A 27,634-nucleotide genomic window follows, 5' to 3' on the forward strand; every position below is an offset into this window, starting at 1 on the left:
CTTATCATATGCATTCCACGTTCCGCTAGTATGATCATGTTGCATTCTCCTTCACTAGCGCTTTCGCAGTGACAAGTGTGCCCCAACACTCCGTTTTTTGTGACCATTTGCAGATGCGTGTCTTGCATCTTCATGCGTATCTGGCGCTTCGGGAAAGGGGAATGCAGAATTACATGCTCCTGGAAGCACACTGCGATAGACGATGTCTCAGACTGCGCTGCAGTGGTCACTAAATACCACCTTTTATTGCGAAAGCAATACTAATCTAGGTTTCGAGCCTTCAGCGTAGCGCGGCAGTAGCCACGTACGTCTTGCCCATGTGAAGCTGTGACGTCACACCTCACGTGACACAAAATCGAGAGATGGGCTCCCAACTCAAGCGGTCCGCGTGGTGCGGTCGGGGGTGGTAGAAGCATTTACTGCCAATATTACAAAGGGTGGCGACGCTGCCCCCTGCATCGCATTTGAAAGCCTCCTTCATGTATGGAAGGCCCTCTTACAAAACAAAAGAAAGCCCTTCGGGGGCTATGCGAGCGAGAGCGCGTGTAGTGATCTTGCGCTGGTCCTTATAGGAGGTACTGGTGAGTAGCTTCTCCCAGTAATGTAGGGCCACCTCTGGTGAAGGAGGATGAGAGAATGAGGGGCAGGTGAGTAATATGTGTAGAAAGTCGCCAGGGAAGAAAACTGGTCAGGAAAGCGGGCGTGGAGAAGGATGGGGTATGGGGCTGTGTGCTTTTGCAGCTTGCGCCAATGGGCAGCTTGTGTTTTTGTAAGATTCGGGGCAAAGGGTGCGTAAGTCCTCCTATTTTCGCGATGATAAGTAAGGATGTCACGAAATGACAGCAGGCACTCCCCGGCTGTTCCTCCCCAGCCTGGAAAGTGAGACCTCGGGCCAGGGAGTGAGCTCCTCATTACCGGGAAGGCCCGCATGTGCGGGTGTCCAAATAAGAGTGACAGATTATCGGGGTAGCCAAAAACGCAAAAGGCGGGAGCTGTTGAGCCGCGGCTCAGATGGCAGGAGCTGCCAACTTCGGTCTCTCGTTTCGCATGGGACGGTTATGTCAGAATCAGCCTGCTTGGACGCTGGCATTCACGTTACCCGTGTAGGCCACTAAGGCACGTTCATACGGCTTGGTTAAAGCGGGGCTTTATATGTGGGCTGAGGAAGAAGAAAAAGAGAAGAAAAAGAACGCTCGGTCACCTGCAGCTAATGCTTTCGCTCAATATTTGGTTCAGCAGCATTGAACTCTTGTAATTTTTGGCTTCATTTCAAAACTATCTTTTCAGCAATTTCGATCTATAGAGGAATATTGGAAGAATAATCATTGTGCTTCGCTCAGCAACAAGAGTTTTCACTAGGGCCGATTAGGTCAGGTTTTCACAAAAAGAAAATGGCACTTGAGGCGAATTGCATCCTGCGAAATGTGAAAGCGGATGTGGCTGCAAGTGCTATCTGGTCTTTCTTTTTTGTCCTAATAGACAGAATATCCCGCTCGGCTTCACAGATAAAAATTTCAATTTTACAGATCTGAAAGCTGGTAAGGCCATTACTGTCATGTCTCGCTAATATGGGCAGTTAGGTTCCCGAGCAAATCTGTTTGTAATATCTGTTGTTGTGAAATCGAGTAGATGCGGCTTTCTACCTTCCACAAGCTGCAGGGAGAATTTATTTGCAACCCTTCACATGTACATAGCGGATTTAGGCAAGGTCTGATCTGGGAACTTTGAACTGTAAATCATGAAACCGCAGAAAGAGTCATCGATAAAGTCGTTTGCTCCACGTTTTATTTGCCACCCTCAAATGGCCTGCACTGAAGTGCAGAAAAACAAAACATCCTGTAGGGTAGCGGATATTTTGCTCTCATTACTGCCCATATTAACGCTACCTAAATGTATGGGCCCTATTAGGACCTGTGCATTCCACCACTATCCATTGCATGGACTTCGAGTTTTCATAATAACGACAGGTAAACATATATAATAGGCCGGTCCTCAAAAAAATTGCCCATACCTTCAGTCGTCTATATTATCCGAAGTCGTATTAACGATGCACGTCTGCACTAACAACTAGCTGCAAAGCTAAGATTACAGTGCGTAATTGCTGACTTTTTTGCGCAAGGAAATACAATATTTGTTCATTATTTGCACGAACTTTCAACTGCCCATTTAATAACGTTAGTCGTTTATTGCTACATAAATTCATGCCAATCCATAATTTCACCAAGTTGCTTCTAGCGTAAATAGAGAGAAACATCTCTACGGCATGCAGGTCCGCAGTTGCTGTTGCACTACATTGGAGTGGCCGCTCCCAAGGTAGAGGATTGGCTAGTACCAAACGCATTCTGCCGCAACACAGCATATCTGATATCAAATTCATTTTCTCATTCCCTATCTCCGTTTTTCCTTTACAGGAAGAAGCGCGCCAGGCTGCGGCACGCTTTTCTGGACCGCTCTGGAAGCCGTGTTCGTATTTTTCCTCCTTCGCTAAAGCATTCGCACGCCGTCTGTTCTCCAGAACAACCGTTCGAATGGACAAGGCAGTGGCGTTTCGCTCTGTGTGTAACATCTTCGTTGCTCAGGCTTGGCGACAATCGCCGTTTACAGGGCAGAAACTCGTTGAAATACGTTCCTCTGCGGTACGTCGGACCAGTGCGCGTTAAACTGTATTGCACTTCAGACCCAGTGCTGGATGACCGCTACACGCATCTACGATCTGAGGGTGATTTGGTTTCTTGTTATTGCTGTTGTTGTTACTCTTTCCGCATTTAAGGTGTGGACAAATACTTACGAGAGCCTGTTTGAACATGATGTGTTTGATAGTAATTTTCGTGAGCGCTGTGGAAGTATCGCTGCATAGCTTTGTGTTGTAGAATGTGAGCAATGAGGCGGCAACTGTCCCAACATCACTGCAAGAGGGACTCAGCTTTTGGTGCTCTCAGTAGGAACCAACTATCACATTACCTTTACTGAGGTAAGTACGAGTAATCTGGATCTTAAGATGCCTGTCATGTGTTTCTTTGAACTCTCGGAGGCATTTATAAATAAACGCTCCCGTAGGGTTGCAGGTGAGGAATGTGCATGATAAAATGCCTGTAATTTTTATAAAGGTACGAGCTCTCGCTCGAAAAATGATCATTTAAAAAAAAAAAAGAGTTTGCTATCTAACCTCAAAAACCTATTCCAGCTCGTCGCTCTCGAACCCATCAATCTTATGACATCAAATTGCATGTCTATCATTTCTTTATTTAACGCTTGTGGAGCGTAAAGAAACCCAACGAATAATTTTTCTGTCATAGCAGTTTTCATTGAAGCGGCTGTTAAGCAGAAATTCATCATTGCTGGTTTTTCTACAAAGGTTGGGCATCACTGCGAGTGAAGGAATGTGTCCCAAAAGAAGGTCGTCCAAAGTGACGCTATAGCACTCTGCTGCTTGTCCCTGGAGGCCGGTCGATTTCGAGAGGCTACTCTTTCGTGGATACCACTTTCTTCGAGAAAAGCTCACTGGGACAGTGCCGTGGCAATACGAGCGTGGCCGTGTGTGACCGTTGCTTCCACAACAGTCGGAAGACAGCGATGACATAATAAAAGTGCCTCTAATATGCCCTCTGCAGTGGCTATTTCTTCAATGGTCGACTGCAGTGCATTGCCTCAATTTTATCTTCTGTGGCTCATGGAGCACGCCGAGCATCCTGCTTCTGGTGTTGCGTATAAGCTTTGAGGCTATCTCAACACTTCCTGTATCCTTAAGTTTGGGGGGCCTCGGCCTCGGGTGCCTCTTTTGGGCGGAGGCAAAAAGCTAGGCGCCATGTGCTGTGCGATGCCAGTGCCAGTTAAAGACCCCCAGGCAGTCGACATTTCTGAAGCCCTCCGCTACAGCGTCTCTCATAGCCTGAGTCGCTTTGGGAAGTTAGACCCCAAAACCAAACCAAACCAAACCAAAATCATCCAAGTAAGAGAGCACTGATCTGCTGAATTCTCGCATTAAAATATACGGACAAAATCGTACTGCCGTAACAAAGTAACGAAGGCACAGACTGAAAGGAGGCTAAAAGTGGGACCACTCAAGGCTGCTTTTGTTAAAGCATCAACAGATTCATTCAATGAAGGCCTATGTGGTCAGGAAACCAATCCTAATTGATTGGAAATGAAGAGGGATCATAAACATAAATATGCGAACTAACTGTACACGCGGATATAGATGTACACAAAGATAATGAGTCTGTAATTATTAAAGCCATTTAAATATAATTAGGGAGCTTGTGAAGAGGGAGATAAGGGTGACTACTGGAAGACGGAGAGGAAAGGACCAGTCAAGGTAAAATGGCGAGAATCGGGCCTTGTTGGTTATTCATATGTTGTGTTGTGTCTATTGTGTTGTGTTTTCTATTGTGGCTGTGTTGTATCTTTGTCGTTCTATGTGTTAGCTCGGTGAACCACTATGACCAGTCAAGTGACTGAGAGAGAGTACCTACAACTGCCTTTTGTTCACACACCGGGTCATCAGTCGAAATTGTAACATGGGATGGAAAGGTCATCAAGTAGTCTTGTAGTATGCTGTTTATCAAAGGAAAAGACATTAATTTACCATTACGAGGATAAATATTATCGCGGTTATATTCACGTATGATGTGATTGACCAACCCGGAACAAATTCTGACATTCTCACATTTAATAGTCCCAGGAAAGATCCAACGAAACCGATTTGGGGTGACTGAATGCGAGACCACCTTGCACAAACAAATTCCCGGGTGAGTAAAGAAAATCAATTGGGGCACATGCCGCTCCGAATCGCATAACTTCAAGAATGTTCGGACAGTCAGAAGGCGAAACCCCGAGGTAAAAAATGGCAACCGCGCTTCAAGATATAAAACATTGTTGGACGCAGAGTTTGGGAATCCCAAACACAGACGAAGAGCTTCTGACTTTAAAAGTAGCAGAGGGCGCAGTTGGTATGCAGCGACTCCAGAGAACAGGACATAGCCAAATTATACGATAGGGCGAATATACATTTTACAAATCATCAAAGGGCATGCCTGCTTATACCGCAATGGGGCTTCTCGGCCTACGCAGCAGTCCAACCACCCTGCCTCGTTTCGCAGAAACTCTTTCTATATGAATCTGCAAGTAAGAGAGACGTAATATGTAACCCCGAGACACTTTATAGAGCACATCTGTGGTATCACGTTAGGCTGGGAAATCAATGTTAACTCGCTGAGCCTGGTAAGAAATGGGGAATACAAACAATGCCTACTTCTGTACATAGATGCACAAGTCTACATCCATTACCCACGGTCAAGAACATCTAAGTATGACTGCATTACTCTGTAAGTCAACCGCAGCTGCAAAGAAAGCTATGTAATCAGCATACACGTATGTAGACTCATCAGGAGATGTCGGAATAAAAATTTATTTAAAGATTGAAAATCACGAGCGAGAGAACCGCACTGTGGGGTACTCCTCGGTATTTTCGGAATTTGGGTGAAGATACCCGACGTTGACAACAATAAAATTTCCTGTCTGGCAGGAATTATGACTCCCATGCAACAAAGTGACGTGGCAAGCCTAGAACTTGTAGTCTGCGCAGCAGGAGCTACGTTCTACATGTCGTACGCTTTATTATGTCAAGAGTAACAAGTTCAGCATATCGGTGACGACGTCGGGCTAATCAGACACGGCTTTCTAGATCAGTATGTACACACCATATTAAGCACCTTGGCCCAAAACCAACTTGACAGGAACTCAGCATTCTCGTTTCGCTATAAGGAACATGACTCGGCCATACAGCGGACGTTCCGCCAATTTCACTACGTTCTAAGTTAAAGAAATTGGTTTAACATTGTCTAAGACTAACCCTTCACTTTGCTTTTTAATAACAGGAACAACTTTTGAAGGCGCCAGACATCTACAACCCATGGGGTCCTAATTAAGTAATTTACAAGCTCCAGTAAATCATTGAGTGATTTGTCGAAAATTAGTTTAATCCTCTCAGAGGTGACCCAGTCAGGGCCCCGAACTGAAGCAGGTAACCAATTTACTATTTGGGAGGGCTCAGAAACATAGACACAAACGAAGTCATCGTAAAAATTGACCATTGGGACGGTACGGGACAATACCGAAAATCGACGTTCCAGACCTCTATCTGTTTCTTCTAACGGATTTCCAAGTTTTGCTGGGGTCAAGAGAGATGAGGGTATGTTTCAAGGTGTCTGCAGCCTATTACTCGACCTCAGGAAGCAAAAAATAGCTCGTCTGTTTCCTGATCTAGATAAATGCTAATAATTCTGTTCGTCATATTTTTGTGTCAAGGTCTCGTCTGTCACGAGACCTTGTTCGCCTATACATTGCTACGAAAAATTCGTAATCTATCTAATTTTGGGAGAATTAGTTATGAATTAGTTTTTTCCAGGCTGCCTTACACCCAAACAAAAATGCATTTCCCATGTAACAAGCCGAAGGGACAGGAAAAGGTTTGTGAAAAAATTCCCTGGAGGCACTTGGATACCTGTTAGGTGCAGTAAGGCGAAAGCCCTTATGGTACTCTTTGTACTCATTTGCCGCGTCTTTTTGTAGTATGTAATGTTACCATCCAGATTTTTTCATTTTAAACCCAAACTGAGTCCACTAGGTTCTTAGGTGATTTTAAGCGTAATTATGCTTATTTGGACACTATTAAACTAGTTCGACCCAAATCCAACGTTTTGTTTTTGTTTTTTGTTTTTTTACTCATTTTGTGAGATCTCACACTGCCTCGGAAGTTTTTTCGCCAGATGTGACGTCATCGTCAAAGTTCCCTAGTTTTGTTCACCCATAATTATGCATTCTTCGGGGATATTAACTATTATTACTCTTAATTAGACGTTTTCTACCTAATTCGACATAAATACGGCGTTTCTAGCCTAGTTTTGACATTTCTTGTACTCTATTCGCACGAGCTGTTTTCACGCCCTCTAATTATATCGACATCCGGCGCTATTTTGACGCATTCAGTATTTGTAGCTCTAATTAATTAAATAATTATTCTACATTACACAAACTTGGCTTCTTAGTTCAATTTTTTCTCAGCAGGAGTAGACATCTCGCACGGACGCACACTTCCGGCGCACACTCATGAGCCTGGAAATACTTTCGCCTTAAAGCTTTTCTTTCCTGGGTCGTTTCAGTAAATACACGTCGCAGTTATATAGTTATAGCTATTAAAGGCAGTCTTCATAATATCATGCAGCGCGCTACGCACTAAATGCCAGAAAGTTGCAACTAGAAGCTTTCCATGGTGGGCTAGTGAAAGGACTAAAGGTCGCCAATGACATCAAAGTTGCGAAGCGACGGTATGTATTTTTACTGCCTTTGGTGACCACTGCAAGCTTCTTTTCATGCTGAGTGAATATTTAAGTTGTATTCAAATGAAGACGTTCCCGCAGGATCTTGTAACGTCATGTACGTGTCAGTGCGTACTACCGGCAATACAATTGCGGCTGTTAATTATTTGCAGGCACGGTTAAGCTCTAAATTTGAGGGAATGATGCAACAGCATTAATAACTCCAGCCTGCAGCTCCCCTTGCGGATTCACTTCCGTGTACATGCACTTCGCTACTTGCGTACGCACGAATTCCTTCATCTGCGCTAGTATTATCTTACAAAACTAATCAATATATAGACGTAGGCTACCATATTATAGAAAAGGCTACACGACCTAGTTATAAAGCCCCTCTTTAACCAAGCTGTATACTAAAGTACCAACATATGGCATAGGAGTAGCGTGTCTTATTTGAGATCCGAAATTGAAAAGAGCTGCCGAAGTTGGCAGCTCCTAGCGTGTTATGTGGTATCGTAATGTCACTGTGCCCGCCGACCGATCTGTGTGCGGCCACGTGACCTGCCAGGCGCCGCCTGCCCGAGCCATGGCCGTGAATTTTCGGTCACAATAGCGACAACACCGAATTTTCTGGAGAATGTATCCCTTACCCTATCATCTTATTAAAGCTTTAGAATGAAATTTAGACACTACCTAATCAATAACAAAGTGGATCCCAATGTGGACCGTAAAGTAGAAAGGATAGAGGTAGAAAGTGAATCTGCAACCATTACAAAATGTGAGATATTGAAATGTTATACAACATTAACGCATGATTGTAAACTATTTGTCACGGGCATTTATTTTCATATCAAAGCGTGAACTACACCTGAGAAATAGATGCTATTTTGATGATATAAGGTAAGCATAAGTAGAATAAGCCTGTGCATTTAAGAACTGCCTAAATCTAAACACTCGATTTCCTAATTAGAAGAACAACACGTATATATGAGTGCGCATAACGCCAGCAATGTTTTCATGTTCATTATAAATTTAAGGCGCCTAAACAACACGTACACACACAAGAAAAGAAGAACGACACCTTTAATTTATAATGAATGACACCAACTAGCCCAACAAGAAGTTCTCTTATGTTTTCGTGTGCAAGGTAAGTTTTCTTGCGTGAAAAACAAAAGGGATGTCAGGTCTGTTGCGCATACTTAATGTCCTGATTAAAGAAAGCATTCATAGTTTTAACGTTAGAAAGGAGGAGCCATATCCCACGCAAAGAAAATTTGGCGCGACTCGACTATGATCTACTTAGGGCCTTGCTTTTAACTTTAGAACGCCCTGCATAACTTCCAGGCGCACAATCTCTAGATTGTCGCCCACATATATTCATAAACATTTGACCCTGCTGTTTCACTGAAGAACCGACAACAGAACAGTGACGAGCTTTCGTATAAAGTTGCAAAATTCGAGGCTACATAAAAAAAGATTCTGATCAAGCACCTGTATGCTCAATGTTAAATTAATGTGCTTATGAAACATTGGACGAGTAAAGCCGCAGCACTTGCTGAAATTCACTAATGGTTTTGTTTGGTTTGATTTGGTTTGGTTTGATGGTTTGGGGAGCCTCCACGGAAAAGCGGCCGCCAAGGCCGGGATTCGATCCCGCATCCATGGACACAGTAGTCGAGTCCCCTAGCCACTAAGCCAACTCGGCGAGGTAAAGTTTGCTAATATATGGCATGGTGCAGCACAAGCGGAGAAGCGGCAACTGTCATTTCCGTTAACACGGAAGGGCCCTCAACAAAAATGATACAAAGTATTTCCTAGTAATACACAAATAGAATGGTTAACAAACGTTTAAAGTTGCTAATGCCGATATACCCATGACTACAATACTGCCTGTCGCCATATTTCAAACTTTTTCTAGTGGGAAGAGCAGGCGATTCGATTTATTTGTGTGCTACCCCAGTCGACTCATCGTAATGAATTTGCTCAATCATCGAAAACGAGGAGAACCAACCTGTTGATCTTTTCTCTGCTATAGAGGACAGAATTCTACCTTCGACCCACAGGTGGCGTAGCTTGCTTGTATTCTCAAGCTCATCGATCGACGTGCGAGGAGATGTGTCCTTCTTGCGACGCAACGCGGCAGCACCACCTAGCATGCTCGGCCACTGTGTGCTTTGTATCTTGCTTCGTGCTATTTGTGGGCACCTGATGTTGCAGTCAGTGAGACACTACCAAGAAAACAAAAAGGAGAGTAGCTCCAGATGTGGTAGTGAGCAAAACTGCAGATTCGGCGAATAAACCATGTGAAATTTCTGACTACAAGCAGTTCCGTCCCCTGACACTAGATGGGCCCACTGCAATTGTGCACGTCAGGACGGATGGACATTTTAAATTTTGATTCGATGCTTACTGGCAGAGTACGTCCTGATTATTAGAAAGCTTCCGTTACTGTACGCTACTGTGAAATTGTTGTTTTCGAACTCAGCAGATTAGTGCAAAGTTTAATTAAACCACTCGGGAATCATGCAATATTTTTATGAATTCACTAGTGCAGCAGTCCGAGCCTGATCTGTAGAAATATTTGCTTAATGTTCGTGACCATTACAATTGGAAACGCGACAATGTGGAACGAAGAAAAAACAACAGCGCTCCTTGTCTCCACTTCTGCCGCTATAATCTCTACCTTTTGCGCTGTTCTCTTCAGGATAAAAATATCAAGTTCAAGATGCAGCTCTGAAAAAGTACTTGAAATACCTTAAACGCCCTTCGTAAGGTAGGGAACAATGAAAACATGCTCATTTATATACCCCTTAAATTCCTTCCTTCGCCTTCAGTAGCTCCTAGCAACATTCCGGGACGAGGTATTATGGGCGAGATATGATTCTCAATCGGTATCATAATGCATGGAATGCCACTGCTTCATTTTCTGCGACGTCTTGAGTGAATTCATTTGCTTCCTCCAGTCTGTGAGGAAAATTATTTAAATATTTTCGTAGACGAGCATCTTTCAGCATTTTCGAGATAACGCCGATAGACCGTGCAGGTTCTTTACACAGAGCAAAGTCAACGAGACCCAGTGGATCTCATTTTCATGCGCACGCTATTTTGTAGGAGAAGCTGACACCGCATGTGGATAACACTGGCAAAAAATCGCAACACATGAAAGCGAGTAAACAAACTGAATAAAGAGCAGCAAGGAAGGAGTCCAAGAAGAGCGCTAAATAAAGTGAGCAGTAAAGCCTTCGCAGATACGATATCAGTCACTATACATTTAGTGCTTCATGATAAAGGACTCAAAATGATGGCAGTGGACAAAGACAAGCATAAAGCTCAATAAGCTCAATAAGCTCAAATGTCATTTCGTTATAACAGCTGCTAGGTCCCAAATGCGAATAGAAAAACAATTTATTTCTTTCCACATTTGTGCCCACGGTATATCCGCTATTGGTTGTGCCTTCTTCGAGGAGAATCATTTTCAGGCAACCACCTGATTCAAAGAAAGACGTCTCTAGAAGGAGAAATGCAAAGATAATGCTTTTAGTGTTACGGACTGTGTATGTTTGCCCCTCCTGCTCTCGCGTGAATAATTCTAAATGCGATACTTGGGCGACATAGAAGATTGGATATTGATATGAATGTTAATGGCCCCAGTCGGCGCTACTCTTGCGGATTAAAATCCGCCTACATATATTTTGAAACTTTCAATCACCGGCTCCTTACTGTGTGCCTCTAACATACTACACATACTTGTTCCATCAATCAATCAATCAGTAAGTCAGTCATTCAGTCAGTCAGTCAACCACTTTATGTGAGCAGTTCAACAATATAATTTGGGAAGGTTGTGCAATATCGACTTGTAGTGCATCACGGTAATTTAGTACTGTTGCTAGCATGTGTGGGTCGTCATTTTACCATAATTAGTGCTTCACGACGGATCCAGCCAATGTGAAACATTACGAAAACAGTCGCTGCTGAAAGATTATTTTGGCCGAAATCTAAAAAGAAATCTAAGGTTTCTTTTAATTGCCCGTTCATTAGTTGAAAGTAATGTATGCGTATATATATCTTGCATCTTGATGGCCGCATGTGTGTGGGAAAAATGGTGCTGTGTGCCCCAAGAATGACACATAATAAACTGCGGGGAGGGCTTGTTTCCGGAGGACAGAAATTTTACGTATATTTGTTGCAGTGGGGTTGTGCCACAATAAAACACAATAGCACAGATGGGAATAGAAAAGTTCATAATGGATAACACGTTTTACTGCGGTTGGAAGGAAATGGCGGCGCCAGTTTATCATTCCCGCTGCCCTAGTTGATTTTTGTGAAAGATGGCTGGCATTGCCATTCCACGGCTTGCGTTCTTGAAAAATCACTGCAAGTGATTTTACGCTTCTTTCTTCAGATACTACATGCGGTCCTAAAACAACAGAACAGAGGTTACCGCTGCAATACTCACAGCTTTCGTTCTATCACTAGGTTCAAGCAATGCCAAAATCCCCACAAGCTTTCTCTAAACTTCTTATGAAGCCGTTTAAATCATTCCGGAATGCTCGGTATTAGTGCATCTTCTTTTCGTCATCATTAGGTATAATGTCTGATATATCCTATTTTTCACGCGAATAAGTTAAAAGTTCCCTGGTATTCCATGGCCTACGTGACATTTTGATGAGCGCAATGAGTTCTTATTGGCAAAGTTGTATATACTGTTTCCTGAATATTCTTAAATATGCGCCATATGGTTTATCGGCATTCGCAAGAAAAAATATAGCGCTCCAATCTTCAGATAAGATGTTTTGTCTAAAAGTTTCTATCGTGCAATATGAAGCCTCACGGCTCGTCAGTTCAGTCTTCGTGTGTGCCTGATATGATAAATGCTGTTTCGAAAGTAAAATATAGGCAGATAATCACTGATGTCAGAAGTAATGACTCTAGTTATGACAGTTCTGTCTGACTCATTAGTAATGAATATGTCGATTAAGGAACATGTCTCAGTTGTAATACGAGTGCCAGTTGCCTGTGTAACGGCGCAATCGGTTGTCATGGTAACGGCGCATACTCGGCGGTGAAGCAAGACGGCATGCGTCGGTGCAGCGAAGCGGCGGAACACCCGCCCAGCGGGGCATCTGGTTGCCATTTTAAGGGCGCATACGCCGTTCTGGCTCCGGCTGACCGCGCGAAACTTGCTCTAACAGGCCTAGTGTAGCTGTCGCTACAAAAAACTACCATACTTCCTTGATTGGGGCTATACAGAATAAAGACCACATTCTTTCCTTTCAGGATACATGAAGCTTCGCAGTCGATATTGTTGTGCTATATTGAGATACGATATTAAAACCGGGATGTAGCATGTGTATGCAACCCCACCTCCTCTGCTGTATTTTCCGTTCAAGTAGAACTAGTTATCGGGTAAGGCTGAGTCCAGTGAGTCATCGGTGTCCCAGGTTTACGTGAACAGTATGTCAAACTTGATGCCTCATGACTCCAATAAAATTTGAATATCATCCCATATCGGTTGTATAGGTCTAACGTTTAAATGGAACAATTTGTCACGTTTATAGCGTATTTAGAAATGGGCCATGTCTGTGCAGTTTGATTGTCCTTAGTTGTCACCTGGCACGGGTCAATGTCAGTGCGGGTAAATTGGCTCTCCTATCGCGCTAGTAATACTTTCCAAGATCTAAGGTCTGTCTTCCTTTTGCTTCTGCAACACACCTCTAATTTTTATGCATCTGTTTTGTTCGCATAGTTCAGGTTTCACTAAGTTCAATTGGGAATCCGTGCCTATTCGACGGCCAGCAATTTCTACTTGAGTATTTCTATCCATCTTCAGAGTGTTGTTTTCTCTTAAAGTAGATGCAAAAAGTTTATTCACTTTTTCAAACCCTTAACTGCAAACTCCTAAGCTTACTTTGATTTTCTCAAGCTCAGTGCGTAAGGTGCTCTCCTCTAAACGGAAGTTTCCCTCCATTGCTTCTGTGTACAATTGCAGCTCCGCTTTTAGTTCATCTTATAACATTGAAAAGCTCGGTGATTTCTTTCGCCATATCTTACCTGGCACTCAAACGTCACTCAGCATCATGGACTCATTGGGTAGGACACTATGTGAAGGAGAATCCGAAGAAACCAAATCATAAAAACGTGCCTGCATAGTAGCATGTTTTGACTCGGGATCAGAGGGTCCCAGAGGGTTCGATTCCCATCTCAAAGGGGAACCATCTTTGGTGGCTGAGACAAAATCAACGATGCCACGTGGTCTTGTGACGTAACGTAACCCGTAGACCAATCAGTGCCACGCCACTGCACGTGCCAACTGTCATGTGCCACGTGTCGTGGAGTAGCACTGATTGATCTGCTGGTTACGTTACGTCACAAGACCACGTGACGTGCCAACTGTCATCTGTCAAAATCAAGCCCGTTATACCTAGTGGCACTACAAAGGCATATTATTTCTATTACTTTTGAGTAGCCTCACCATAATATATGTCATCTGCCAAACACATGCTCGTGCTTTTCGTTCGCAGCATCGAATACAACGCCGACGTGGACAACGCCGACGCCAGATTTTGTGCAGGATGGGGCCCTAAGTGCTCTCGCGTTAAAATCAACTATACATAAACTGTTGGGGAGTGCAGCCGCTGAGAAGCATTTTAGAAAGATAGTAATATACCGCAAGCAGTACAAGGCAGCGGTAATAAGCATTCGCCAATGAATCCGGCAGAAGACGCTAATGCGCAGTCAATATGGCACCATACTACACCGTACTTCGTCCACGTCCCCCTCGGTCGCATAGAGGAACGTCGCATTGCCCCCCTCTTCGGAAACGGTTACAGTAGTGACCGCAAACTGGGAACACACAGGAGAAACAGGGAACACAAAGCCGGACAAACAATCACTGTCTTTCATAGCACAATTTTATCCGAACAACAGCGTGAACAGTTTCAGCACTTCAGCGCCGCCGTGGTGAGGATCGTTGATCCCGAGAAACAACTTCGTAACTTACGTTACTAATACGCCAAATGATCTAATATGGGCCAAAGTAATGGGGAAGTAACTTCTCGTGGTGTACTCAGCGGCGTACTGGTGTGCAGACCAATATACGATTGCCAGCATCGCGGTGCTTTTGGCGTTGAATACGACACCGTGCGAGCTGCCGCGCTTCTATGGCTCATTGGAGAAATATGTCGACGTCAGCATAGGCGTTGGTGACATCGTCGCCGTGACCTATGGGTAGCATAGCGTGTAACATTGTCGTGACGGGACGAGTGCATACACTGGCTGGAATTGAGCAAGTCGCCTCGCCTTGTCTCCTATTCAGCCGTATTATACGCAAACGTTACATACGGAAGCACTTCATCCCCCGTACAATGTTCAACGAGGATGAGGACGAAGTACGATGTAGTGTAGCGCAGCATCGACCTCATCATTGTCTTCTGCAGATTTATTGGCAAGCGCTTGTAACCGCCGCTTTATATTGGTAACAATGCTATAATTAACAAACATCTTGCATTCTAGAGTGGCAGCTGAAACTTGAACAATAAACACTATCTTGCGTCTCATTCGGCTTGTTGCCATTACTCCACCCAGGGCTTTATCCGAATATCTCCGGGAAAGGCAAGCTATAGCGATGAATTACGCAGAATATTTCCTGGTTCACATTTTGTGCATCATTACATCATGAGCGTTACGCCAGCTCAATTCGGCGGTAATGGTATTATAGAAGTATTGTTGCTTTGAGAGCGCGTGCATGCGACAGAGCAAGTTTTGTCACGCCTGTCACTTTGGGACATAGACTCTAAAAAAACGTCGCCTTATGATAAAATCAGGACGCATTTCCCGAAGGCATAGCTACAGTTGTTCGAGATAACGCTCCAAAACAAAGGTTGTCGCACATTGCGGTGTCTCGCTAAACATCCTGCTTTTGTCAGCATGAGTTGTTTCGCTAACTAAGCCGCTATCACTGAAGCAGAAAACCCACCAAGACATTCCCGGATTTATTCACGAGGCAGCCGAACGAATATGAACTGCGCTGAGCAGCCTTGGTTTCTTTGTACCTAAGCTAAGATCATTCGGTAGAAAAGCCGTCACCGTAACTGAAATTAAGCAAAACAGTGTCGCAGAAAATATGCACTTGATTCCGAACCGCGATTGTCACACAACCGTTCTTTGTGCAACGTTCAGAGTGGTGTCATAATATTTCGCTTCCCATTCAGCATCCATCTTGTAGGCACGTACAACGTTACTTTGTGATAGGATAATCAAACGACTAATGTACCTCGCATAAGTGTCGCTGCCCACTCAGAACCGCGACAGGTACTGCGCTTTCATTTCTCTAAAAACCGAATTTAAAAAAATATAGAGAGAGCTAATCGCGGCATAAAAAGGCAATTATTAAAGGCGCTATCACGTCTACTCTTAAGGCAAAGCTAGGGAATCTCCCTTTTTTTTTTTGTATTTTTGCCTTGATGCGTATGGGCTCACTGGTCACCTTTTTGGTCCCGTTTAATTCTTGTTTTATTGCCCGTCGCTTACATTCCTAAACGTTTTCGTTTTTTTTTTGTTGTTTTTTTTTTTTTTTTTTTTTTGGGGGGGGGGGGGGAATTAGTATTGCTATCGCTCTATTCGAACTTCTTTATTTTCACTCGAGGTACTCTGCTGTGTTACAATTTTTGTTCATAGAAGTCATAAAGTATCACAAATTCTATCTATTGCCCCACTTCTTATACAATACCCGCCTTCGAGGGACTTTCGATGAACAATGAACAAAAATTTTTAAAGATAATGGCATCAAATTTTGCATGCAAGCTTCATATAGCAATGTAGCAATGTAGCAACAGGTTTTAAAAAGGTATATTGATGTTCACGACACTCAGGAGCTAATTTATAGACTACTTGAACAAATACATATACTTACTTAATTTCGTATAATTGCAACCCTTACACATATGTTTATATATTTTGAAAAGTGAACAAACTCTTGGCAAAACGAGAAAATTGTAGTTCTGACGCTAATATGCTGTGTAAGAAAGTGAAGTATCTGTCAGGTGTAAATAAAAAAAAATTAAAACAAATAATAAATAAAAATATATAAAGGAAACAACGTGCTCTCACATGCGGTAATCAAGAAGTTACAAGTCTACTCGATATGGTAAACTTCGAAATAAAAAGATCTTGGCTTGGATGTGACTGAGCACTCGTAGCTGAAAACTTCTTTCCTGCACATACATGAAACATCATCATGAGGACTTCCATTTATAGGTTCAGTTGGCGATTTGCTCGTGTGAGCATTATATTTATGTTTTCTATTTTGATCCTGTTAACAAATCATTGTTTGAAAGAAAAGGTCATATTGAAATGTGCGCCTCCCGGAAAGGTACGTCAAGTATGTGTGCATCAATTTCTTAATCAACATACTCGACCGAGTATAACCACTTTTGTGGTCTCGAAATATGCCAAGCGGGCATTTTGCCTCCTTTGAGATCGTTATTTTGTTGTTTCGCCCTTTAGTTCGTTAACTAGCTCCGTGACTGCACACATGTGATTACTTCGACGAGGTGAAAGCAAAGTTTGTTCTTCATCCGTTGCAAGAGCTTAGTGGCTAACGTGCTAAACTTCTGAGCCCGAAAGCTCGGGACGGAGTTCTGGCATCAGGGAACGAATTTCGATGAAGGTGAAATGCAAAAAGCGCAACCATGCTCTGCGATGTCAGTGCGCTTAAAAACTACTGGGCGAACGAAATTAATTCGGTACTCTTGGTGTCCATTATAGCTCTTTTGCGGCTTCGGTATTATGAACGCGACCCGACATAATATAACTGATTCACGTACACATACATAGTAAATGCATAATGTTTTATCTTATTCGTCTGTAGTTGCACATGAGGAGGCTAAATTTTAAATTTTGCTATTCAGGTTTTACAAAGTGCTAACGTAATGTATGTCTCTCACTGTCGTGTACCTCATCAATATTTATTTTATGGTTCCTACCTCAGCGCACAGTGGAGAGAAATAGCTGCGGTCGCCTAAGGTCGCTTGCATCTCCTCAGAGGATACGTCGCCAGATAGCCACAGGTAACGAGGACATTGAGCCATACAACATAGGAAATTCTAGTGACCTCACTTCTTCTGCTTCCTCCGAAGGCCATCGTCTGAGCACTATACTGCATGCGACCCCTTTGGTCGGGTTTAGGAAGGATAACGCCTGGATGAAATTTAGTAAAGTATGACGTTTTTGCTCCGGGCAAGAAGCATCTGGTCCACGAGATGGCTTCTTCTAACTTGCGCCTGTTTTAGTTTGGATGTTCTCACATAACCTGTCTGGCCACTAGAGCACAGAGATGAGGCGACGTGAATATCCGCATAGCCCGCTTGCTATGGAACCCGCCCTTAAAGCACGCCTCGCTTTGAGGTGATTGCAGTCCTTTCCAGTGAGCAGGCGAATCGCCAAGCGATACTTGGGAGGGATTAGCGCAAGGATTATTCGGTAATCTCACAAGGGCTTAGAATGTTCCCCAGTCCTCAATCACCGATCGCGCCTTATTTGCAAGTCGGCAGAGAGCGGCCGCGGTGAGCTTTGCGGTGCGATGGGTGGTGGAAGCTTTCAGGCATAGCCCTTCGCTCTTTTGGGCTTCGTCTTAAAAGTCGCTTTCAGGACCTTACCAACTAGGCTAAGCAAGCATGCAGGGTCTTTCCCCCCGAAAATAACCCATTGAGGGAGACGTATTTGCAATGCATATCTTATTTATGTTCAATTGCACTCCTGAAAAACCGAGGATAATTAACAAAGCTAACAAACCTCTCGGAAATCCTCGTCGTAATTACGCCTAGATTCACCAACTGCTAAAATACTAGCTAATAAAATATTAATTCTGCCATTATTAGAGTACACACCCGCCATGTGGGGCCCCGCTGAAGTTAACCAAACTTCGTTGAACTTGCTAATAACCGCGCCGTTCGATTCATCTACTCAAATTAACTTGTACTTCACCAGTGTTACTTCCCTCGGGAATAAATGCACGCCTGCTAAGCCTTTAGAAACGCCGTATAGTTGAAAGACTATGTTTTTATTATAATATCTATCGCAATGTTTACGATAACCATTCAATCCAGTCTGCTCATCAATTTTCCGCCCACACAAGCCACCACAAGGCCGTTTACACCTACCTCCTACTTGCACCACAACCAATCGTCACCTCTTCATCCCAACAGCTCGTGACTAGAACAGCCTTCCCACAAGCACAATCCTTCATAAAATCCCGGACCATTTCAAGAAAGTCATCGAGTCAATGCTTTATTAACACCAGGTTGTTAGTTCCTCTCTCATGTAAAGCCCTCACCCAAAGACCTTTGAGGTATCTTAAATTTAAAAAAAAAATTGGCTGTGGCTTAGCTTGGTTAAGCCTGGTGATTGCGAAGCAATACGTGCACGGTACTACTATTGTACCGCTTGTGGTGATGCTTGGCTGTGCTATATTCACCATGGTTTATGCTCCCGTTACGTTTGCTGTTATATTCACCATGGTTTATGCTCCCGTTATGTTTGCTGTTATGGCTATGGCGACGCTTGACTGTACTATGTTTAGCTATGGTTTTATTAAATCCTCTTCATTCCAATCCGAGAAAGCCTTAAGCAATGTAGGAAACATGAGCAAACTCACCGGCCTTTGTGGCACAACCGGTCATTCACTGAACACGCATAGCCAAACGGATTGTCAGTAAAGCGTCTATTAAATTCACGGGTTGCCGCTTCAAACTCCTGCACCCGCCTTGCATGTACTGGCTCGCTTCTGCTGTAAGTTAGGCGATGCGAATCTGAGTGTTCTGTGTTATCTCTGGCACTTCCAACACTTGAAAGGATCGCGTATTGCTTCTCACAGTGGCCGCAGGTGATTGTCGACAGAGGGTGTACCTGTATTGTGCGAGGGTTACTGTATGTGTTCTGAGGTCCGCACATAGAATCATGACCCATCCTTGGAGGCACTGCAGCTCGGCTCCATGCTTCTTGATCGTGCGTTATGAAATGCATGTCAGTCACTGAGTCATATGCGTGAAACTGTTCTGGAGAATTTATCCGCAGCTACAGCGGTAACGATTGGGCAGTGAAAGCTGCCGATGGCGGTGGTGGTGCAACAATTTATGCTTGTCGATCGTGTCCTCTGTGTTGAACCACTCGACACGCGGGCTGTTTTGTACTAATGTTATGTCGGGGCTAGTGTTCAAGGTGACACTGTTGTCTATGTGCGTAGTAAAAAACGGGTCTGCGATTCGTGTCAGTAGGTGTGAACAGATGACGTTGTGAAGCTTAGTGCCCTCATCTGTGTAATTCGTATACTCCGTGGGGTATGCGCTGCGTTGAAATGACTCACTACTATTATCAGTAGGTAACAGAGTTTAGCAAATGCTAGTCTTTAGCGCACGGTATGGATATAATTTTTACATAATAGCATGAATTAGATGTTGACAATATATTTAATACTCAATTTATAAGTACTCATAAGTGCATATTCAGAGTGTTAGTGACTATGTATGCCTGTTTCCTACGGAGGTGCCTAAATAAGCCCTATATTTCCGAAAATGACCTTGGCATACACTGCCAACCATGTAAGCAAATTGTTTTAGTTTTTGACATTGTTTTTGTAGTACCTTGTAGAATGTGGCTGGCAAAGTAATTATCGATCGTATGGTGCCGCAGTTCAAAAACGTATTCAAAGTTGGTTATAAGTTCTTCCGAACCAGTCCTACTTGGTTTAAGCTGGAAGCAAGTGAAATTTATTACATAAACCTACTGAAACCAGCTTAAACGATTAAAATTACCATCTGTCTAATCCGCGCTATCATCTTTCTTTCTGCTTCGGAACACTTCATCCTCATCAAATGATATCTGACGCCAATCTCTTAGAAGCGCGCCACATCTGAAAGCTCTCCGTCTTACGTGCATGCGATGGCATATTTGTGCCGTCATATAAACAAATTTTAACAGGACTCTCGCTGGAGAGAGATTTGATGTTGGGAAAGGTTGAGGGTCGCCGGAGAAGGGGTAGGCAGCGAACGCGATGGTTAGATGGCATCCTCGAGGCACTGCAGATAAAGTTATGTGATGTTAGGAAGACAGTGAGAGACCGGAAAGCGTGGCGTGACATGGACCATAGGGTCACGAAGAGTCGGACACGACTGAACGACTGAACTGAACTGAATTTAATGCTTGTATGAACACCGCTGTTCCACCGTCTCTTCTGCGCCATATTGTCTCAATATTTCTAACTGACTGGTTCCCTTGCTTTCACCAGATTGCATAACGTCCCTGTAAAATCCCCGCAAACAAAAGCGAAAAAAGCGGCAGTGACGTAACGTGCCTCATTATATTCATGCTTGGCTAGAGATCTTGAGTGGCCTTACCAGCGATGACAAAGCGAGAGGCCTCAAAGAAGGCATTGATTCAGCAGTGAACCACTGGAACACCATGCAGCACTGCAGACGGCGAAACTGTTTTCTGCCAACTGCGTGGGAATGAGGTGAGCACTTAACAGGCGTGTTTTATTGTAACCAATGTAGTTACTTGAAAATTATGAAGCTTTGTACGGCAGTTTCAGCATCGTTTATTAAACCGCTTACGGCTAATTAAAAAAATGCTTTCGTTTCTAAAATTTGCATATTGCCCTCTTACACTTTTGTACAGCAAATGTTTAGATTTTCACAAAGCAGCTTATTTGTTTTGTAACTGCAATAATTATACCCCACGTAACGGACATTCATGTCCTTTTCACAGATCATTCGCAAAAACAAATATCATCAGCACAATCATAAGCAAAACATACTGCAGGACACCAGACAAAAACATCCAGCTCCACAAGCCATCAACTTACAAGGACATTATTCTTTCAGAACATTTAAGTACAATGGAAAGGCTGCTTTGTACACTGATTTATGCGATGCCTTCTTTCGTCCCCTTGGCTTCCATGTCGAGTGGGCTTGTGTTTGAGTTGCGCGATATAAACTTTCTAAGGCGGAGGAAGACGACGAAACCGACGAGAGCGAATTTTGTTTTTATTGACTATAATAACATAAACAGCTTAAGGTCCTGCTTCAACCGCCAAATCAACAAGTGAATTAACCTCAGGACGAAAGGAAGAATCCATTAGACTGCATTTCTTTGGGTGGCCAGTTGATGTTATGCGTCTATCGACACCACTAGATATTCAGAGAGTGTGATAACCGGCTACATTCGCACACGTCATCGAACAACTGTGTGCCATTCATAGGCCAACGACATTGCGCAGCGCTTGAAGAGTACCGCAAACATACTGATGGATTGCGTCTCCGCCGTACGCAAGATCTGAAATGTGAGCCTCGCCTATGACACATTCGCCTACAACGTCGCACTGCAGGGAACCATCCAAATGATGCCTTCTGTACTCACCTTGCCCAATTGCGTATTAAGATCAACAACCGAGCGAATGCCCCAACTGAATACGCCACGTGGAGTACAAGAGGAGTCATCGTACGCGGCTGTTGGCGCCGAAACGCCCCTGTGGACTTTGCGAAAAGCTCCTGTGCAACTAGCTCGGTTAAACAAGTTCCGTCGGAAGTGGACTACGAAATCGCTCTCGACGGAGTGACAGCATTACAGTGGCGCCGAGCATGCCCAGAATTGGTGCACGTTAGATGACTATATTGCCCGATTACGTGCGCAAATTGGGGCATTACGAGTGTAATTACTACGTACATTTAGTTTCGTTGTATTCATTGGGTAAAGCTTGTTTGGCAAGAAGGAGACGCGGCCCAGCTTTGTAATGTTTGTTTTTTTCTGCGTGATGTTCAAAGCCGCTTGAATTTCGCCCGCTTCGTTGTTTTATCTGTCAAACGGAAGGCGACCAACTCGGTCTGCAAAGATTCCAGCCGCTAGCAACTGTTTTTATAACGTTCGAAGTTGTATTATATGTTGTAAGGCCCTATATCAAAGATTCCGCGCCCCTTTTAAATTTCATTTTCCCTCTTGTGGGCAAGAGCTTGTCCAATAAACATTTTGAGAATTACACCTGTCCGTTGTCTGCCATACACGCTTCCATCCTTACTGTTAGTCCAACCACGTAACAAAATTATAGCACTGAGTTTTCTGCAATATAGAGACTTCCTTCATTACGGTCCCGCATTTTCTAAATATTCAAAATGAAAGTAACCGCTACATCGCTCTGGCAAAACTTAAAATTGTAGTTATATGCAATGAAGCAGGTACCTTCCACAGTTTATATTTTAGATCAGTTTTTAGCCTTGCTCATGGAATATGCGAAGGTGCACAATCGAATAAATTATATTCTGCTACACAACTTTCAGTGAGGCCAAACTTTCCGACAAATGTTGACATATTGATACGTATAAAGTAAGTCATAAATTTAGGCACGTGACTGTAAAAATTTTGATTTTTGTTTATTCAGACGCACTGAAAGCTACGATCACTTCCCCACATATATATGGCTGAATCTGTCTTGAATTCACAGAAATCCGAATGTGAGAAAAAAAAATAACAGAAGGCATTTAACAACTGCTTTGCATACTGAAAAGGCGAAAATATAAATGCAGACTTTATACGTCGTCCTTTGCAATCTCTGTCGTGAACTGGCCTGCAAATTTACGAAAACTCGTATGCTAGGTGCAACGCGAAATCATATGACATCACTGGTAACGCTCTAATATAAACGGTTGTGTCACAATGCCGATTCGAATCTCCGCTGAACGACAAACGATGGCGCTACAATTTGGGGTCCCTCTATTTCGTCGGCGTGAATCTTTATCGCAAGCGTGCCTCCAACGGACACTGCCGGATAGGTATTGAATGGGAAGCGAAATGATGTAGCACCGCCTTGAGTGTTCACGATGAACGGTTTTGATAAGATGTTGCCTGGTAATTTTTGCGTCACTTCCTGCTCAAGCTTTCTAATCGCACTTCCAGTTCACACCACTCTTAAGGCAAATAAAGATTTCTCCCGAAACAAAGATTCGAAAACCAATTTGTCAAATGCGGCGTGTGGGTTAAGATCCTTTCATTGCATGTTGTTCGCGCGCATGCAATTGCTCTTACAACATCCTAGACACAATCAGCTAAATCACCAGCATCTATTAAGCATGAAAAATTGCAAGCGATACATTCTTCGCGTCTATTCGCTGTCTAGATTGGCTCTCAGTCTTCTAGAAGCTATAACTTCTATAACAAGCAATAAGCTATAAGCTATAACAAGATAACTTCCTACCAGAATGCAATTAGAATATCTCATCTAACTCGCGGCACACTTTCTTTATTCAAAATTGCATGAAATGGCGACTTTAAGATTACACAGCTGCCAATTTCAACATTAAGAAAGTGACCCGTTTGTACAGCGATTACAAGGTCCGCCGCTGACTGATTATTGTATAGCAGAATCGTCTACGTCCGTCTGCTAAATATTTTTCTGAGATCTCCTTCCACAACTTCTACTGCCACCACATTAATGAGGATTATTGTAGAAGCGGAGATTTCGAACTTACCCAAGTGATGTGAGCAGTTTTTTCTCACATGGTAAGCATGAATAAACGAGTGTAAGGGGAGAGGGGGGTCCAAATTGCCGCTAGAAATCAGTTATGTCACCTGCGCACACCTCTATCCTAAATGATGAGGGGTCTTATTAAGTAACGGCGAGAGAAATGGTTTTATACTGAGGTGAGGCCAGTCTTTGTGAGGTTATCTGCGCTGCTTTCGTTGCCGCCTTCCTCAGGTGACTGCGAGTCCTTCGTCTTTTTTCTGAGGCGGCCATGTCAAACGACGCTACCATAGAATAGCTTCTCTCCCCTTTCTTCCTTAGCCCTTTCCTTCCTTTGCAGAAAATGGGAGCAAGAACACCGACCTGGCTACACTGCTCGCCAACCTAGCTCGGCCACGCGATTTTCTCGATTGGCGCATCCGCCGCGGCTTCCCTACGTTGCTGCAGATGGCGCCACTGGTGAGAGCTCTGCTCCGTCGCAGTGGGAGCGCTGCGGGCGATCGCACCGGCTTCTGCCGGCGGAACGCGCCGTGCTCCGACTGGGATTTCCGACTCCGATGCGACCGGCAGGTGAGTTGTACCTCTCTTTTTTGTGCCTTCATTTACTATTTTTTCTCCCTTTCAGCATTGCTTTTTCTATTCCTTCTCGCTTCTCGCGGATGGGCTGGCTTTTTTCGTGATGTCTTCAGTTTATCCGGACAGTAGGCGATGAGCCGGGTTCATCGAGACGCAGGTGCCCCCGTTGACGCCTCCGCCGGCTACCGGAATGCGTTAACTGGCCGCCGCTCACTGTTGCTGCTGTGTCAGCTGAATCCCGACAAGCGGCTTCGCGCGGACCCAACAGGGCGCCCTTGTTATGGTGCAATACCGCGCTGGCGCACTCCGTTGTCACGATCGGCCATGGTATGTGGTAGGAATCACTTTTGCGGGCTCCCATTCTTGAGCTTGAAATTTTCCAATCGAATACGTAGTGGCTGCAACGATAGTATGATAACTTTGGAGGAGGTTAAGGATGGCAGAAATATTTTGAAATCCCCGTACAGCTCACTAGCAATATCCTTAGAGTAGCGCACACAGCCATTGATCGTCTTGCGCGCTCACAAATATTTCTCAACACGGGGGAAAGCATTTCGGCAACCAAGCAGTGTCATCCTAGATGCAAAAATCATGTCCAATCTGTATTCCACGGTAAAACGTCTTCCTTGTAATTCGAGATGGTATTCAAGCCCCTGGAATATTTTTCAGATAAAATAGTTATATACGGAACCACACTACTTATTTCCCAAATTATTTACATGCGTTGTGAGTGTTCAAAAACTTGTTGCGTCTGAAAGCGCGGAACTACTTACTACTATTGGATTTATTTTTGACATATTTAGCTCAACATACGATGTGTATGGGGCGCCATTGTTTGCATTTTTAAATGATACATTAAAACAGTATGTTTCAGGAGCAGTCTATTTTTGTCCAGGTATTGTTCACAAGGGCGCATAAAACGCATTTCTGCTTTAACAATCTGGACTGCACAGCATAACTGCACTCATAAATTACCAAATCGTGCTGTTATGGGGAATTCACTAATCTACATACTCCTGCTGAAACCTACCTGCATTCCCGTTGTTATGGTTAAAAGTCCAAAGCGTTGAATGCTCCTGGTATACCAGGCACACTGGGTGCGCGTCCGGGGTACTCTAGTTCATATTTTCAACACGCCGTTCGGAGAGGCCGTGTGGCCATTCTTTTGTCGAGACTTTTGTTCTGCCAAAGCGCAAACAGCGATGACTGACAGGTGCGTCTCTGACGGCACTGTTAAGATCAGAAGCATATTTTTGTCACAGCTCGACGCTCCGGTATATCGATAGTTAAAGTGGCTATGTCCTTAGCTAATGAGTCCTCGCACCATTTCACGCTGCGCTTGATGCCTCATTTTTGTCGTGCATAAAAAGCACGAAAAGGAACTAGCACATTATGGACAAAAGTAAATGGACGTCTTCATTCTATTTTCTTCCAAGCGTTGTGAGCTGCTGAAAATGCGCTTTTTTTTTTTTTTCTGAACTGCTAATGAGTGTGAGCTTTGCGTTATCTGTCGCAGACATTTTTTTCTCCTCAAGTTCAAATGCAATCTGTCACACCATGGCTAAAAAAAATGTAACGAAAAGAACACATTCTAGGTTTTCAACACTAATTTCTTCCTCAAAGTTTTTCTGCGTCCAGTAGGCATACAACGAGAAAAAAAAATGGTACATCTTTTGACATCTGCGTAAGAGTAAGTTTTTTGTCGCCTATAGGGTGTTGACCGGCTTTGTGAATCTCCCCACTTAGGTCGTTGTATTGATGAACAAAAAATGAAAATCTATGTCTGCCCAAAAGATAACTTAGGTCAGAAAATATGACAATGGCTACTGTTTGTTAATATTTCTTCCCACTGGCACGCAGTGTCAAAAATTAAGTGTGTGTGGGATCGCTTTCAAAAGCTTAAATTAATTATTTGGGTAAAAATAAACTCGATTTAACTTGATCTGTGTGTATTTTTCTTTCATTTTTCTGATTGGCTTTTTCGTCGATGAGGTCGTCCTTAAAAGAGTGAAGCGTTGCGGCAAAGTAAGGATTCACGGCGCAAGCTGTAGCCTTTGCTGAATTGAGTTTATTATGGCGGCCCCATGTTCTCCTTTCTAGTGCTTTTTTTTTTTTTCGTCCCTCGTCAATATAAGTGCACCCACGCGTAATGTATACCGGTCAATATAATGGCTGCGACATCTTCTACTGCATTCAGGCGTAGGAGTAAAAGCGTAAAAGAGTAAAAAGGAAGACGCCGTCTGCTGCTAACGAACTCATCCAATATAAATTAGTTCTTCCGCTCTAACGTTGGCAACAAAAAAAAAAAAAAGGAATAGGCATTTGCTGGAATAAGAAAACAAAGGGGTTGGGTTTAGGGGATGAGCTGGCTACTTTATTTTTATATTGCATCGTTTTAAGCTGAGCACTTCCATGCATGCGCGAAGTTGATTTTATTCTTTCCTTGAGAAACATTGCTTACCCTGTATGTTCAAAATGAATGATTTCCTTGGCCTTACAGTCCAGCCTCCTAGAGATATATTTCAAGAAATGCGGAAATGTTAAGCTATCCGCAGAGAAGGACGCCATTCAAATAATCGATACTTCTGTAAGGCGCACTGTCTTGGAATCTCTGCGACTACGTCCTCAGTGAGATCAATTTATTTTTTGCGTAAGCGAAGTCAAGCTGCCTTCGCTACTCATTTCAGCAACAATTCGCGCCTTGTCAAACGAACGTTTCATTCGAATGCAGACGTCTGAGCTGAAATATGTTTCCGCACTCCGTTCAGCGATTCTCAGAGTTTCACACCTATTATTTTTTTTATTAATTTCTGGAGCCGAATGCATACGTTTCCCTAGAGCTAGGCGTTTTCTGATTATCCTTGTCCCAACAGTGAGCGGCGCCACTCGTTAACCCAAATGAGTACTTCGAAGTTGGCCGGGAACAAACCATTAGGGCTCTGTAATAGAGGGCGCTGCTCTTAATTTGTCTGTGAAAGCCCCGGGAATGCGTGGTTTGGCGCGCCGCGAGGTAATGACGGCCGCGCTGCTCCCCTGTTACCGCGTGCATGCGGTCGCAGTCTCTCAAATCCCGCTTGCACCCAGCACTCAGAAATGCTAGTCGCTTAGCGCTGCAGCAGCAGCCCTGGCCTTGCGAATCTCAGCAGCCCGCTTCACTCACCGCGCAACAGACCAGGCTGCCTTAATTTAAAACAGAACGCCAGGCGCTTTGCAACAAGACTGCGTCCCCATTAACACT

At 43.7% G+C, this 27,634-nt stretch overlaps 2 protein-coding genes across 2 annotated transcripts in view; both read left to right on the plus strand.

Annotated features, from left to right (window-relative positions):
• LOC146197944 (uncharacterized) overlaps window positions 1–2,788 on the plus strand; it is a 33,244-nt gene extending 30,456 nt beyond the window's left edge. The window contains exon 8 of the mRNA XM_084591827.1: window positions 2,412–2,788. Coding sequence (XP_084447953.1) covers window positions 2,412–2,488 — 77 coding nt within the window. The 3' untranslated portion in view covers window positions 2,489–2,788. The remainder of the gene's footprint in view (window positions 1–2,411) is intronic.
• Window positions 2,789–24,310: 21,522 nt separating this feature from the next.
• LOC146197945 (uncharacterized) overlaps window positions 24,311–27,634 on the plus strand; it is a 182,993-nt gene continuing 179,669 nt past the window's right edge. Inside the window, exon 1 of the mRNA XM_084593220.1 lies at window positions 24,311–24,390. The gene's annotated coding sequence lies outside the window, so the exon portion shown is untranslated. The remainder of the gene's footprint in view (window positions 24,391–27,634) is intronic.

Source organism: Amblyomma maculatum, chromosome 2 (assembly GCF_055883805.1).
Source record: "Amblyomma maculatum isolate TAMU_Amacu chromosome 2, ASM5588380v1, whole genome shotgun sequence".
Classification (NCBI taxonomy): Eukaryota; Metazoa; Arthropoda; class Arachnida; order Ixodida; family Ixodidae; genus Amblyomma; species Amblyomma maculatum.